General features: G+C 50.7%; 1 protein-coding gene across 2 annotated transcripts in view; it reads left to right on the top strand.

Moving 5' to 3' along the window:
* Positions 1 to 16,734, top strand: part of AK1 (adenylate kinase 1) — a 189,498-nt gene that overhangs the window by 98,130 nt on the left and 74,634 nt on the right. For both annotated transcript variants that reach the window (XM_085614143.1, XM_085614142.1), the window contains one exon: positions 3,358 to 3,474. In XM_085614143.1, the coding sequence (XP_085470269.1) occupies positions 3,358 to 3,474 (117 nt within the window). The remainder of the gene's footprint in view (positions 1 to 3,357; positions 3,475 to 16,734) is intronic.

The following is a 16,734-nucleotide window of genomic DNA, read 5'->3' as shown; positions in this document are numbered from 1 at the left end:
CGGAATTTACCGCCCAGGCCTAGTACATAATATAAAAACATTGCAAGACGCTGCTCAGTTTTTGGCTCTGGGCTCGTCGGGCTCTTGGTGAACCTCCAAGTCCTATATGTCCCCACAACCAGAAAGGTCCAGCGGATGTAACGGTATATTGATTACAAAAATCTGTCATACTTAGAAGAAGTTACAGGTGAAAACGTTGTCACAAATGGCTGTTTTTTTCCAATTCATTTTCAATTTTTCCTATATTCAACTGTTAGCTTCTATAAAGAGATCCTTGAAGGATCTACACAAATGACCCCTTGCTGAATTCAGAATTGTGTCTAATTTTCTAAAATGTGTAGCTTTCCAGGATCCATTATTGCTCTCATAGCCATTTCTACCATTAACTGGAAGAAGGTTGAAAGCACAAAAATAGCAAAAATAGGCTATGTCCCAGAAAAATGCCAAAACTGCGTACATTTTTTTCGTTTTGTGACAAAAGTCTGTCAGTCCCTGAAAGCTATGAAAATTGTGATTTCAGCCCCACAAACCCTTTGTTGATACCATTTGCAGGGAAAAACCCAGACGCTTTCAGCCCGTATGTCCCATTTTTCAAAAAGAAAAAAACAGTGTTGCTGTATTTTGGCTAATTTCTGGGTCCCCTACAGGGGAATCCACAAACCCTGGGTACCTTTAGAATCCCCATGATGTTGGAAGAAAAGGACTCAAATTTGGGGTGGATACCTTATGTGGTCAAAAAGTTACAGAGACGTACGCGCAAACTACCCCAAATAGCCAAAAAAAGGCTTTGGGGAGGCAGGGGGAAAGGCTTAGTAGGGAAGGGGTTAAAAAACAAATTGTTTACACTATTAACATAAATATTTATTATTGTACTAATTAGCATTAATTACCAATTAATCATTATTTAATTATAATTAAATAACTCCCCACAATATATGCCTACAAAACACACAACATGCTCATAAAATTAAATTAACAAAAAATTAATTACACAACTATCATAGTTAATATCAATTACAAATTAATTATTAATTAATTTAAATTAATTTACCCCCACCTTATACCTGTTCACAACCCACACCCAAAATGTAAGTTAAACATGTAACTGGACAATTAACATAATTAATTATCAAATAAATAATTATTATTAAATAAAACAAAATAAAATTACTTATAATTAATAAGTTTAATCCCCACCCTGTACCCCTATACATCCATAACACACATGTAGTAAAATAAAATACAAATAAAATATTAATTGCTCAATTAACATTTATAAATTAACAGTTATTATTAATTCAAAACTAATCATTAATTAATTTTAATTAAATTACTATCCACCCTGTACCCCTATAAATCCACAATCCACTACTGTTCTAAAAACCACAAATAATAATTACAATTAATTTAATAACTACGAATAATGTAACAACTATATTAAAAAACAAAAAAAATTATTAAACAAAAATATACATCACATATATTTAAAAATACTAAAATACATAATAATTAAAAAACTATGGGGCCGATTACGATGGCGGGCAGACTTGAGTCCGCCTGCCATCGTAGCAGGGAAAGGCTCGCTTCAGCCCGCATAGTAATTTGGCCGACGGTGCCTGCTAGGCACCGCCACCATTTTACTGTTGCATGACGGTCTGCGATTGCCTGTGGTGGAACCATGGCGGGGGGTCTTTGCTTCCACCACAGGCGCAGACCAATTCCCTCCGCCATCGTAATGTGGCGGGGGAAAATCGTTGCAGCCTTTGCCATCGTAATCGGCCCCTATATTATTATCAACTATATTTTTGTAAATGGTATTAATGACTTTGATATTTTCAAAATCGATAATACTTACTTTAAAATCAATATTCTTGTAGACGATATTTCCATATCACAAAATTTTGGTAGGACGATATTTTAGTTTTGATATTTTGTCTCAACGCCTGTGCCTACATCTCATGCCGTGTAAGGGAGCCGTGGCACACGGGGTGTTCCATGTCGACTCTTCGGTATGTCCTGCACCTGGGCATGCAGCCTGCGATAGTACCACTGCCTGGTGCAAGTGAGGGGTCCCCAGGGGACCATCTTCTGTCCACATACCCTCGGGACCATATACTGGGGCCTTGCAGGGGAAGCTATTGTGGTACAATTATAAAGAAAGGACACCTGGCCCTGGGAGCAGGTTAGCAGGGAGCTGGTGCAGGCAAGAAGTGGGGGCTAACCATGTCAAAAGAGGCCCTTTCCTACACTTTCCCTCTATCTGTCTCCTCCCTCTCTCCCTCTTTCTCTCACACTCTCTCCCTCTCCTTCTCCCGCGCTCCCTATTTCTTTCACACTCTCTCCCCTTCTCTCTCTCGCCCCCTCTCTCTCCCCACACCTCTCGCTCTTCTCTCTTCTTTTTCTCTCCCCTCCCTTTCTCTCTACACCTCTCTCTACTCTCTCTCACACCTCCCCTCTCTCTCTTTCTCTCTCTCCCTTTCTCTCTCTCCCCCTCCATCCCCCTCTTTCTCCCTCTCTTCCTCTCTCTCCTTTCTCTCTCGCTATCTGTTTCCCTCCATCTCCCCTCTCTATCTTTCCTCTTTCTCTCCCTCATTCTTCCTCTTGCCTCTCTCTCGCCCTCTCTGCCCCCTTTCTCACTCTCTATCTCTCTTTCCCTCCATCTCACCCTCTCTATCTTTCCCCACTCTCTCTCTCTGACTCCTTCGCACTCTCTCCCCTCTTTCTCCCTCTCTCTCTCTCTTGCTTTCCCTCTCTCCCTCTCTTCATCACTCTTTCTCTCTCCTTCTCTCTCTCTCCTCTCTCTCACTCTCTTTCTCTCTCTCACTTTCTCTCTCTATCTCTCTCTTCTTCTCTCCCTCTCTCTCTCTCTCTTTCTATCTCTCTCCTTCTCTCTCTCTCTTTCTCTTTCTCGCTATCTCTCTCTCTCCCTTTCCCTCTCTCTCTCTCTCCCTCTCTCTTTCTCTCTTCTTCACTCTCTTTCTCTCTCTCCTCTCTCTCGCTCTCTTTCTCTCTCTCACTTTCTCTCTCTATCTCTCTCTCTCTCTCTCTTTCTCTCTCTCTCTCCTCTCTCTCTCTCTTTCTCTTTCTCTCTCTCTCTCTCCCTTTCTTTCTCTCCCTCTCTCTCTTCTTCACTCTCTCTCTCTCTTGCTTTCTCTCTCACTCCTCCACTCTCTCTCCCTCTTTCTCCTTCGCTCTCTCTTTCTCTCTTTCTCGTTTACAGTTTCTCTCTCTTTCACTCCTCCGCTCTCTCTCTCTCTTTCTCTCTCTCCCTCAATCCTTCACTCTCTCTCTCCACTCTCTCCCTCCCTCTATCTCCCTTCAGCCCTGTGACCACCTCTTCACCTCCTCTTTCCACAGGACATGGTGCTGGAAATGCTGAAAGACGCAATGATGGCCAAGGCCAACGAGTCCTCCGGGTTCCTCATCGATGGCTACCCCCGCGATGTGCAGCAGGGACAGGAGTTTGAAAAGAAGGTGAGGAGCAGTGTTGGGGGGGAGAGGCGGGGAGGAGGGGTCCTGTTGAGCACTGGGGGGAGAAGGTGGGGTGGGGGGATCCTAGCGAGGACCATGAGGGGTGGAGGGGTGGGGAGATTTCTGGTTAGGACCAGTGGGGGTGGAGGGGTGGAAAGGTGGGGTCCTGGCGAGGACTGGTGGGGGTGGAGGGGTGGAGAGGGTGGGGTCCTGGTGAGAACCTGTGGGCTTGGAAGGGTGAGGAGTGGGTCCTTTAGATATCTTCTTTAAAGAGATAAGAGGCAGTGTTGTGGCTCCCTCCTCTCGGCCTGTGTAGACACGGACACAGAGCGCGTCAGGTGTTGAAAAGGAACCATTGCCAAAATGTCCTTTGCCGCAAAATACTGCCCGCCACGCATGCTTTCGATGACAGCGGTGATATATTGGCCTTTAGTGCCACATGAAAGGAACATGATAAAGCTCTTACACACGTGTGCCGTTTGCTTGCTGATGCGCTCTCACTTTGAAAGCAGAGAAGTCTGAGATCTCTGATGGGGGAATGACTCCAGATCTGGCTGAAGTGCAGGCTTTGTCGGCCCTCCAACGCCCACCAATGTCCACACGTGGCACTCTTTTCTTGGCATGGCCAGCTGCTGCTCTAGATACATCTGTGATTTTGCCACAGTAAGGGCCTCATTGCCAATCTGTAAAGAGTCTAGGGGGCTGATTACGAGTTTGGCGCCGTTGCACCGGCTCTCCCGTGGCACAACTTGGCGAAACCCGCGCAAGGACCGCCTGCCTGCCATATTACTAGTTGAACTTGTGTACGGCGGGCAGTCCTTCGCCTTTCCCATGGTGGTGACTGGAAAACAGACACCGCAATGCGAACGGCGAAAAAGATCCAGCAAAGCATGGACGTTGATGTCTGTTCTGTGCTACGACTTTGGGGGACTACGGACAGGGGGGCACATGTTGTGCCCCCCTGAATGTAGCCCCATGGGGGGGGGGGTTACTGGTCCCCTTTTGTTCCTCCACTGCCAGCCCTTTCATGGCCGAGATCCTGCCGTGATATGGCTGGCGGTGGTGGAACTTGTAACATGCTCAACGGGGCTGCACCAATCCAGCCGAACATCGTACATTGTGTCGCAGCTGCGCCACCAACAGCGAACGACGATTCCCTGGTGCAGCCAGTGATTCTCTGCTGCAAGCACTTTCAAAGTCGTAATGTGTTGGACGATGGACTGCCTCCGCCAGTCTGGCAGTCGGAGCATTGCCCTATGCTCCTCCTGGAACCCTACGCAGTGGCCCTTTTCATCTTATGTTAGTAGGCCTGTTGCCTGCAGAAATTGCAAATTCCATTGTCTTCAGAATACACCAAGTAACATGCGCACATCGACACTGCCGGCCAACAATCACAGACACAGTTGCCCTTCTCACTCCCAGACACAGGCTCCCCAATGCTTTGAGAGCCTTCTCTGTGATGTTAGGTCTCTGCCAAAGCATGGGATGAACTCTGGGACATGTGTTCTTCACTGTCTCCTGAGGTCAGATTCCCTACCGAAACCTGGCTGAATTCCACCACCCGACCAGCCATTTCTCTGACTCTCGTGGACAACCACCGCATGCTTAGACAGGGCAGAGACGGCAGGACAGGACTCGGAGGCGGAAAGCCACAGTTTTTAAAGATTCTCTTAAGTTCTCTCTCATAGACCCCCTCCACGCCGACTGGGCAGAGATTTGTATCTTTCAGCTCGAACTCTCCCCAAGAACTGCTGGAAAGGTGCTCAGTGGAGCGCCCCCTGGGGGCCCAAAAGAGTTCCGTTAGTGCCTCACTGAATACACTGCAATCCATGTCCCGGCATCTCAACAAGTTCTCTGCTTGGAGACTGATTGGCACAGGGAGGAGTCCTTAATGCTTACTTCTGATCCCGCCACGCTTGGCGCGTACCCGAGAGTCAGTGGCCTGACTCATCGTGGGGCCTACCTTGGATTTAATCTTTACAAACTCTGCATCCCTGACCAGCGAACCCCCAAGACCTTTACTCTCGAAGGATCATTCTCTCATCTATTTCCAGATTCCTAAGAAAAGAGGGATGAACGAAGCAGAAACAATAAAAGCATCAAGACATTGGCGTCCATGTGCTCCTGACTCTTGCCAAGGAGTATGGGGCAGATTTACGAGCCCCTTGCGCCACTTTTGCGTCATTTTTCCCATGTTAAAAATGACGCAAAAGTGGCGCAAGAGGCTTGTAAATAAGCCCCTATGAGTTTACTACTTCGCCGCAGATTCAGACATGGGCCAAGGGCTACTACACTATCATAGCGCTTTAAACTCGGCGCTTGATAAGGTTGCTTCTTTTAAATCTTTTTCCTCGTCTAAACATGGAGCGCATGCGCCGTGGTATAATCAGAACTGGTGTCAGGTCAAACCTCTGGCACAAAGCTGGCGGGACGGCGGCGCAGGACCCATAATGTACCCGGAAGGAGCCTCCCGGGGTCCACCGCACAGACTTCCTGGGGATATTCGGCCTCAGCACCCTTTGTGCTCCTGAAGAGGGTACCCCTGAGTACCTTTCCGCCTCTGGATCGCCATGTAACTCCGCCACAGCCCTGGGTGTGGCGACCGTCGCAGCCAGGGCCCCCCACCAAGGCTGGCGCTCCTACTTACATCCCACTATTTCCAGGGCCTCCCCAGGTCCAGGAGGAACAAGTCCATGCCTATTCTGGAGAGAAGTATCCTATCGTCCACGAAACACCCTGTGGATTTAGCATGAACCAAAACATTTCTTATGATTCCAAACCCCCTTTGTTTGGTGAACTTACGCATCGCGCATCTGACTCTCCTGCGCGCACCTCCATTGCCTCCTCAGCTCGGGCTCCCTGCCACAGGAGCCGGGGAGTGATCTCGGACCACCACAGTTCCCAGGTCCCCTACTGGTTGCTCAAATTGCAAAATTTGGCCTTAATGTTTTGAAGCAGTGTCCTTTTGCCCAAAGTAGCGGCCTTATCTTTAGCTATTTATGGTGCCTCTCCCCCTATCCAGCAAGGATAGGTCCATGCTTAACTGGACAGATGTTCCCCATTGTCCTCAAAGCACCCTGTGAATTTGGCGTGTAGCAACCCATGTCTAAGGAAGCCAAATCCCCTCTGCTCAGTGAATAAACGCATAGTGCAGATGACCCTTCTGCGCGCAGGCTCCATCGCCTCCCTCAACCGAGCTCCCTGCCACGAGAGCTGGGGGTGATTACAGACCACAAAAGTTCACCTGTCCCCAACTGGTTGCTAATTTGCACATGTGGCCTTCGTGGTCTCCTTCTAGGGTGCCTAACTTCGCCCCACTGACCAGAACATTTCACAGTTCTTTAGGATTGCTCCCTGGTGAACATAGTAATGGTGTCAAAACAGGTTTGAGGGAATATGTGAATGGTACTCGTTAATAGACACTGCACCCTTTCGTGGACTGACAACTTACTCAGCCCACCCTGCTTGCTGAACCTTCAACCGGTCACAGATGCCCCGTCCCTGCTATCCACCTGTGACCCTTGATACTTACACCAGTAGTGGTGTCAGGCTACCAGGTTCTGTGTCACGTGCTTCGCTGCAGTCCCTTTGGTGGATCCGCTGGGATCCTTCTGCATCCCTGCAAATGCTGTGTCATGCACTACGGCCCTTTAATGCCCTCGCCCATCCCTCAAAGACACCTGACAGCACGATGCCCCTCGCAACTTTGGTGAGGGGTAATGGGCCCAGCGCAACCCAGTCTGTGTTTCCAACATATATCCTCCCTAGAGGCTCCGGGTAGTGTGAGTGGCTATCCATGTCCTGGTAGGGCATGCCAATGGCCTGTCCACCCCTTGGTGACTATCCTGCCATGGGATAGGCGACATTAAGCACTGGTGTCCTCGTGTAACTGACGTATAGGAGGGGGAAACAACATGTACGAATACCTGCCCTTTCTCGAGCAGAGGGAACGCCAAACAATCATTCCTCACTCATTGTAGCCAACTTATGCTATGACCCCATGTTCCCCCCAGCTTGTCCACCGCAACCCACTATTTAAATGGCAACTTCTGCAAATGCCTGGCTCCCCGGCTATAGGGCGGGTGTTTTGTCTCCCCTGAGCAACTGGTAGCATGCCCTTGTATACAGAGTGCATCTACTCTGCTGCATCGACCAGACATTTGCGCAGGCAGTTCTGTTGTTGAAAAGTGTCGAACAACTGAATGGTGTCCCTCTGGTTTGTGTGACTGTGTGTCTATTGTGCATCCCCCCATGTGTGCCCTGCCATGATTTGTGTGACTGTGTGTCTATTGTGCATCCCCCCATGTGTGCCCTGCCATGATTTGTGTGTCGAGCCACAAACGCTGTCCGACTACTCTGCTCCCTATCCGTGCTACTTTATCAGATCAAGAGTGTCATAAAATTAAATATGTGCCTTCGATGGATGGGGGCTTCAAATAATGCCTGCTCTCTTGAGGGAGAATGATGCACAGATGAGCTGATGGCCATTGTCCAGATGTATCCACCAAATACATAAACCTGTAAGCTAGTACTACTGGCTTCGGTGCCTCTGGATACTTGCCTAAAACCACAAAGGCCCCCATATGGCATTGTTGCCTGGCATCTCAGGTGAACTTTGCCCAGAGCTGAATGGTCTTAGTGGGGTTAGACTGGAGGAGGTCTGTGTGGCTAATGCAGGCCCAAAATCTGTGCAAATTGATGATGCGTCACCATAGTGCAAACGGGCCTGAGTATAGAAACTGGCGATGCTGTGATATAACCGATGTAAATGTCTCAGCGTGGCCAGGAAGTAGAAGCTTTATTTGTGGCTCGTGCAGGCCCAACTAATCTGCAGGGCTACTCAGCTCGCTCAGGCAATGTGCTGCATATTGCCTGGTATTTAGCCGCTAGGTCATTGCCTCCCTATATTACTACAAAAGGAGCACTACCCTACAACAAGCCCATCTGTTGGCTTTGACAATGCTTCTTAGTTGCATAAGATAGATAAGCCACAATTATAGCTTCCTTGCCTAGCCAACCAAGAGCTAGCCGCCCCAACCACGGCTGCCAAGGTTGCAACTGCTAAATGTGACATTTCCATCATTCCAGTGCACTATGAGTGACATATAAAAGACTATGAATTACACTTCCTTGCTAGCAATCAAACCCTTAGGATGAGGGAGACAAACCGATATTAGTAAGTAAGCCGAATAGGCCAACAAGAAACTAAGACGACCAAGGGATAAGGCTGCTATAGATATATTCCAGAGCTTGGAGTGTGCGTGTGTGAGACGGTAACCTATATACGATACTTTGGGAGTCAAAGTGCCTGGAATGGTATGAGACTGAAGTAGCTCAGATTGGGCAGAATATCCTACATATACACAGTCGGTCTGACCGCCTGGCACCGTAAGTACTGGAGATGGGCGCCTCCAAACTAAAAGCCTTGCGTGATGTACACACCTTGCGCTGAGGGGGGAACTGGCATGTGCCGGTTTCACCTCATACTGAGCACCCACTCGCTGACCCATGGTGCCATCATCAAGATGCACCCCAAAGGCCCCCCAAATGGCTGCACCTAGAGAGAGCACTGCCCTCCCCTGCCCGGGGATGGGAGGCCCGAATCTGCCCTTCTCTGGCACAGGACACCAACCAGGCGAACAGCCCTAATATGGCTTTGGTGTAGTAGTATACTGAAAATGCAACAATTCTGGCCAGGTGGAACATGCGCTTGCGGAGAACACAGTCCCTTATCAAATTGGCACCAACCAAGTACAAGTCTCTTATTCTTCTTCTCAACCTGTGAGAGAGAAACTACCACCAATGGTCGCACTTCCGACCCACAGCATTCACATCCCGAGCTCAGTAAGCCCCCCTGCAAAGGTTCGCCATGCGCCGCTTGGGTCATGTGTTCCACCCTTACGACATCACTAAAAAGGTTTCTTTTAGTTGGCAGACTCACCTATTATTTTCATTATTATTAGTGAGCTGCTGCTGTGTTACACATTAGAAATTGGAAGAGATTGCCCGTGCCCTGTAGTGCTATTCCCAACGTGGGCACGAAAGAGCTGGACTGTCTCAAATTCAGCGCTGATCCAAACAGAGGCCCCCCAAAAGGGTTTCTACCAAGGTCAACTGCTAATATTACCGCATGTGCTGTTGTGTACGAGTGTGCACTCCTGACCTGGTTTGGGAATGATATGAATTGTGCCCACTGTGGCACCACCGCACCCTTTCGCTGAGTGACAACCTACGCAGTTCAATCTGCAACTGACCCTGTTGCCAATACCGCCCCTTGATGCCCTTGCCTGGCAGTCACCGCCCTGCCAACATAATGCCCCCGCAGCGTGTTTGGAGAGGAGAGTCCCCTGTACCAGTTTGCGATTCCATCATACCTTTACTGAGGCTCCAGTTCAAATAAAGTGTGTGTCACTGTCCTGGCAAGGCAACCCAGTAACACGTCCCAATCTGTAAATGTGGTAGCTATGGGCATTTGCATCATCCGCTGTATTTCATTACTGTAGTGAACATCCTACCAGTGAACTGAGACCTAACTGCATCTGTATCCTACATGAGGTCTAGAGCGACACTGCCGTCTGCTGAATCGACTCGCATGAGAGCACTCCCACGTGTGGAGAACACAAGGAAGCGAGCTGAAATGCTAAAGCCTGTGATCACCCAGTTGGGTCAAGTGGGAAGCCTGGACTCACCTCCAGTTTTAAGTCTGTGCAGGCCCCGCCCCAGACGGCCAAACCCCTTCATGTCCTCAGGGACCAGCGTGCTCACCCACCGATACCATGCCCACAGGGCACCATCTGTCCCCCCTTGTAGTTTAGCCGATATACTTCTCACAGTACAATACACTGATTGCACAAAGCACCCTGCCCCTACTGAAAATAATTGGAAATAAATGAGACATGTGCCCGCTGCCCAAGATGGCGCTGATTGAAAAAGAGGGGGGGCTCGAAAACGGAGTCATCGCACGTACTGTCAATGGCACTCGACGAGCGCCCTGGCACTTCTGTTAAATCAAATGAAAGCCTTGCCTTACTGGAATATTATTATTTATGAATATTTAACTTAAGATGCCCCAGTCCTGCTGGTCCTATTACCAGGAGACCTGCCTTGCATGCGGGCCGAGACACCTCGCGTGTGCTTGCACACCGTGACCACACAAGAGTGATGCACCCGGTGTCCCCTCTTGTGTAGTTGCAACCATAAAACCTCGTGTAAACCTGCCCTGGTGACACCCCCGGAGTACCTGCACCCGTCCCCCCTGTGCTTGAGGGAGCTATTCTGTGCCTAGGTGATGTGCCTCCAGACTGGTAATTTGCTGTTTCTGTCATTGCATGCGGATACATGATCCCGCAAGAACATCATACCCGACACGTCAGGGTTGTTGGCTTTGCCAATGGTTGTTAGTTGCATAAGATAAATAAGCAGCAACAGAGCTTGTAACTAATATTGCAACTTTCACTTGAGCGCGCTGACAGACAATATTGCTTATGATGCAGCAAGTACATCATCCCTGCCACGAACATTGTTTTTACCCGTTTACAGGGTAAGCTGCAATGCTGCATTTGCCTTTGGCTACTGGGGGGGAAGCACCGACTCCCCGATACAAAATGTTGGCTGCTATTGCTGCTGAACATTCGTATGATCGCTTCTTACTGCTCGCGTAATTTGTAACTGCTGTTGACTGTGGCAGTCATTCAGCTGTGGATGGCACTGTCAGGGAAAGGGATCAAACATTGAAGATAGCTGCCGAAGTAAAGGGTTGCAAAAGGTGACATTCCATAAATTCTGTGTAACAAGTGTTAATACACCGATTTGAGAGACACTTTCATGAGCATAATGAAGTAAAGGAGATGAAAGCCTAAAGCGATCAGACGATGATGAGAACCGGTGCATGAAAGGACAGTCCTTTAGCTTGCACATTATACTCCAACTTTCGAAGCTGCAACTGACTGGAAATGAAGGTTTTCCCAACCGACACTAAAGCTAATGTAGCTGCTCCCTAAACAGAGCCAGGATGAAGCAACACCATCAACTCGGACTTGGGCAAGCACTCCCTACGCATTGGCACTGCTTGTCTCTATTCCAATTGAAAGCCCAAACTGTGATGTCAGCCGATCTGTCTCTGCCCAAATAATGGCAATCTCAAACCGTTTAGAACACCGGGAGATTGTTTGATTTGTCCCGCATCACAGGCTGGAAGCTAATGCCCAGACTCGGACTAGCTCCCCGGTTAAAAGGCCTCCCGCGGCCTCCCCGAGGGACAAGAACGCCCCAAACAATCCCGAACGGGGCTTTGTGCACCCACACCCTGTTGTCCTACGCTTACCTCGCTAATCTGCCATTAACCACCATGCTGCAGGTCACGTGGGGTATGCTGCCGTGCAGCAAACACCAATCCCATGGCCTAAAGAGGGGGAAAGGCTGACAATCCAAACTTGTGTCGCGGGAACGCTCGTGGGCGGAGCCGTTACCCAGAGTTGGCTGCAATTAATTCTCCATCGTACCGGGAGGGCTCGCGCTCGCCCCGGTGTGCACATTGCCTGCCTTGCATCGGCAGGCCGACAACGGCTCCACCGCCCTCCGCATGCAATCCCCCAGCTGCCCCTGTGGTGTAGCGGTCTAGTCTGCGGCGCACACTACGTGCGACGTCAGCGGACTTCCGGCGGCGGCCATTTTGGAATCGGCATTGGCGCGCCGATTCAAACGCGATCGGAGCTCCGAACCGGCGCTCCTGCACAGAGGTTGTATTTAGTTAATAAACTCCCTTAACCTCAGACACGTGTAGCGTCTTCTGTGGGAGTGTAGTAACGTAGGGGAGAGCACAACATTACAATGGCGACGAGGAGGTGAAACGGCCCAGCGCTGCCTCCAGAAGTAATCCACGTGGTGTGAGCTGACTGCGTCCAAGGTCACCACCACTCGTGCAGGAGCGTGGCAGAGTTACGGAGGGCAGCCAAGGGGGCGCAGCAGGACGAAAAGGGTCCCAGCCCCAGTCTGGTCCAGTACAGCAGCGGTGGTGTCCAAGGCTGCCCAGAAGTGCGGAGAGTAGCGCCACCGGGGTACACGTGGCCAGGCAACTCCAGACACCCTGGCAGGGGTCGCAGGAAGAAACGCGGGAAGCAGACAGTCCGGCCAGGACGACGACCCGGGCGAAGGGGGCTCCAGCGGTACCAGCGCATCGAGTGTTTCGAGTCCAGGTACGCGGCGAAGGGGGGCCGGAGGCAAGATGAGTGCCTTATCGTCCTCTTTGCCGAACCCAGTACCCTTCCTGACCAAAGTGGGGGTCCCGGAGATGCCGTGGGAGGACTGGAAACGGTATTTCATGAACTACCTGTTCGCTCTAGAGGAGGAGGGCGAAGCGGAATTCACGAGCTCGCGCAGGAAGAGGATACTCCTACATCATCTGGGCCCAGCGGGACAGAGGGTATACGACGACCTGGTGAAGGAAGCGCGGCCCGTAGGGGACGATGACGTGTTTCAACACGCGATAGACGATCTGGACGCCCATTTCCGCCCGGCGGTGTGCACAGCCATCGACAGGTACAATTTCTACCACAGAGCGCAGCACAAAGGGGAGACGGTCGACGAGTATGTGGCGGCGTTACAGAAGCTGGCCCTGACGTGCAAATTTGGGACCTTCCAGGAAGAGTTGATCAGGGACCAAATAATTATGCATACAGTGAACACTTCCATCCAGGAAAAGCTGTGGGCTAACGGAGACGCACCCCTTAAGACGGTGGTGGCCATGGTGAAGAAGGCAGAAATGTCTAAGAGGTGTGCAGAGGCGGCTAAGAGAGACTGCCTTCCAGAACAGGCGGTGTGCAGGATAGAGGAGCGGAAGAGCCGCGAGGGACAAGTGGCTGCAGAGCAACACAACGCGCGGACATACAGGAAGTCCACGGCCCGGGGTACGAAACAGCAGGTACAGGGACAAGGGAGCACCAATACATGCTACAGATGCGGCAGTAATAGACATGCCGCCAACGACAAAGGATGCCCGGCGTTTCGTGCTAAATGTACGTACTGTGGCCTGATGGGTCATTACGAGAGGGTATGCCGAAGGAAATCACCGAGGCAACTGGTGAAGTATGTGGCACAGGAGACAGGCAAGGAAGATGAGGCCGAAAGCCTGTAGGAAGACGAACAGATCCTGATGATAGAGGATCAGATATTGGGGATAGACGGTGCTGTCGACAAGAAACCAAGATGCGACATGAATATTGGGGGAGTAGGAGTCACAATGGTCGCAGACTCAGGTTCTCCCTACACGATCATAAGAAGGAAGATATGGGAAGAGGATTTTGCACCGGTTACAACGTATCAGTTGCGTCCCACGGTCATCCATCCCGTGACATTTACAGGGGAACTCATACCGATGGTAGGGTATTGCCCCTAACCTTCGAGTTCAAGGGTAGAATGTGCGAAGGGAAATTATACGTGGCAGAAAAGGGACCGTCAGTCTTAGGATGGAGGGACCAAGGAAAGCTAGGGATAAAATTGAACCCGGGAGGACGCGTACAAGTGCTCATGATGGAGGAGGACCCAGGAGTGGGAGCACGACAGTGGAAGGAGGAGTTCCCTGAAGTCTTCAGAGACAATATAGGGAAGTTAACCAAGTTTACACACAAAATAAACCTGAAAGAGGGAGCCCGACCAGTGTCCCACAGAGTGCGAAATATTCCGTTCCGCACCAGAGAGGCGGTACAAGAGGAACTGCAGAGGTTGGAGGACAACGGGATAATCGAAGCCATTGACAACGCGGAATGGTTGGCCCCCTTGGTCGTTGCGCAGAAGCCCAACCGGAAAGTGAAGTTGTGCGTGGACCTCAGAGAGCTCAACAAGAACATTGTGGTGGACAGGTTCCCCCTTCCCCGCATCAACGAGATGCTGGCCAAGACCAAGGGTGCCAGGTGGTTCTCCACAGTGGACTTGACATCCGCATACCACCAGATTGCACTTCACAAATCGTGCAACCACCTCACATCGTTCATAACCCCGTTTGGGTGCTACAAATTCTTGCGGATGCCGTTCGGGCTTGCCTCTGCTGCAGCCGTTTTTCAAAAGCTAATGTACCGGCTGTTCAATAAGATGGAGGGAGTCCAGTTCTTCCAGGACGACATCTTGGTGATGGGAACCTCCAGGGAGGATCATGACCAGAAGCTAGCGGACGTACTGGCAGTACTCAAGCAGAATGGGCTTACAGCTCAGTGGGACAAGTGCAAGTTTGGAATGGAAACTGTCACGTATCTGGGGCACGAGATCAGCCAGGAAGGCATAAAACCCAAAATATCCAATGTGGCAGCCATCAGGGACGCACCCACGCCCTCAAGCAAGGAAGAGGTCCGGACGTTCCTAGGGATGGCTGAATTCTACAGCAAGTTTGTATCCCACTTTGCCTCAAAGACCCACCACATGAGGTCGATCCTGAAGGACAAAACGGCGTTTGTGTGGAAGGAGGAGCAACAGCTGGAATTCGAGAGGATGAAAGGGGAAATATGCGATGCAGTACCCATTCAAGGGTTCGACCCAACGGCACCCACGGTGCTAACCACGGACGCGAGCGACCGAGGCCTTGGGGCAGTACTAACTCAAAGGTCCGCACAAGGGATGACATCCACAATCAGCTTTGCGTCCCGCACGCTGGCGGACAATGAACGCAAATTCAGCGTAATTACAAAAGAAATGCTGGCAGTGGTGTGGGCGGTGGAAAGGTTCCGACAGTTCCTGTGGGGAGGTAGATTCCTCTTACGAACCGACCACAAACCACTTGTAAAGGTGCTCACGTCCAACGGCCACGAGCACGCAACACCGAGAATCGCCAAGATGACGCTACGACTCCTCGACTACGTGTACGACGTGGAGTACATACCTGGGACCAGGAACAGAGTAGCGGACTATCTAAGCAGAGCAGCAGCAAAGGAATCTGCAGAGACGCAAGACGCAGAAAGTTGGGCAGAGTATGCAGTGGCGTTCATGGGCGACTATGAGAAGGCCATAAGCAGGCAGGAGTGGGAAGAAGAGTACGAGTCAGACGAGAAGGTGAAGGCAGTCAAGGTGTATGTGACGCAAGGGTGGCCGGAGAAGAGGCTACTCGGAGAAGAGCTCAAACAGTACTGGGAGGTCAGAGAAGAACTGTCGTTGGGAGACGACCCCTGTTTTCTGTTCCGGGGCAACAAAGTAGTGCCTCCGCAGGTGTTGAGACCTAGAGTAGTGGCCATCGCCCATGAAGGGCATTTGGGAATTGTGAAGACGAAGGGAAGAGTAAAGGAGGACTACTGGTGGCCAGGATTAGACCTCGTGGTGGAACGTCATGTCAGAGCATGCGAACAGTGCAGCAATGCGGACAAGACGCAAAGGGTGCTGCGCCCACCGCTGGGGCGTTTTGAATGTCCAGAAAATCCTTGGGAAGAAATCTCGGTAGACGTCCTAGGCCCAATACAAGATGCCAGCGGTACCCAGAAGTACCTCACCGTGGTCGTCGACAGGTACTCGAAGTGGCCAGAAGTCCACGTGGATGAGAACGCGGAGACAGACACCATCTTAGGATTCCTCACGGACGTATTAATCAGAGAAGGCATCCCCAAGGGGATCCTAAGCGACAACGGCCCACAGTTCACGTCGACCAAATGGGAGGCCTTCATGGACAGAAATGGGATAACAGTCAGGCGCACGCCGGTCTACCACCCCGCGGGGAACGGAGCGGTGGAGAAATTCAATAGAGTAATAATGGGATCGGTGCAAGCGGCCATCAGTCAGGGTACAAGCTGGGAGAAGGAACTTAAACGACTACTATGGGCATACAGGATAACTCCCGCTTCCACAGGCTACAGCCCGTTCCGAATACTGAGAGGGAGAGAACCTTTCACCAGAGACAACGTGGCCTGGAAGAAGCTCACAGTGCAGAGTCAGTGGTCACCGGCAGTGGTGCGCAAGAATTTGGAAAGGGCGCAGGCCGTGTACACAGACTATTACGACTTAAGGCATAACACCAAGGAAGTAGCACTGGAGAGAGGGGAGTGGGTGAGGGTGAAATTGCCAACGCCTGGGAGGAAAGGGGACAGCAAATTCACACCCCCATTCCAAGTAGTGGAACCATACTCCACATCAGCCTTACTTAGCGACGGGAAGATATGGGCCCAAGATCGTATGGCGAGGTGTGCCAGGGCCGATGAAACAGAACAGAGGAAGGAACTGAACAGCACAGAAAGGGCCAGATCCACACCGGCGGCAGAAGGCGAAAGGAGGAGACCAGAAGGAGGAGTAGGA

The sequence above is a fragment of the Triturus cristatus genome, chromosome 1_2 (assembly GCF_964204655.1).
Source record: "Triturus cristatus chromosome 1_2, aTriCri1.1, whole genome shotgun sequence".
In the NCBI taxonomy this organism is placed as follows: domain Eukaryota; kingdom Metazoa; phylum Chordata; class Amphibia; order Caudata; family Salamandridae; genus Triturus; species Triturus cristatus.
This window is presented reverse-complemented; position numbering and strand designations above follow the sequence as displayed.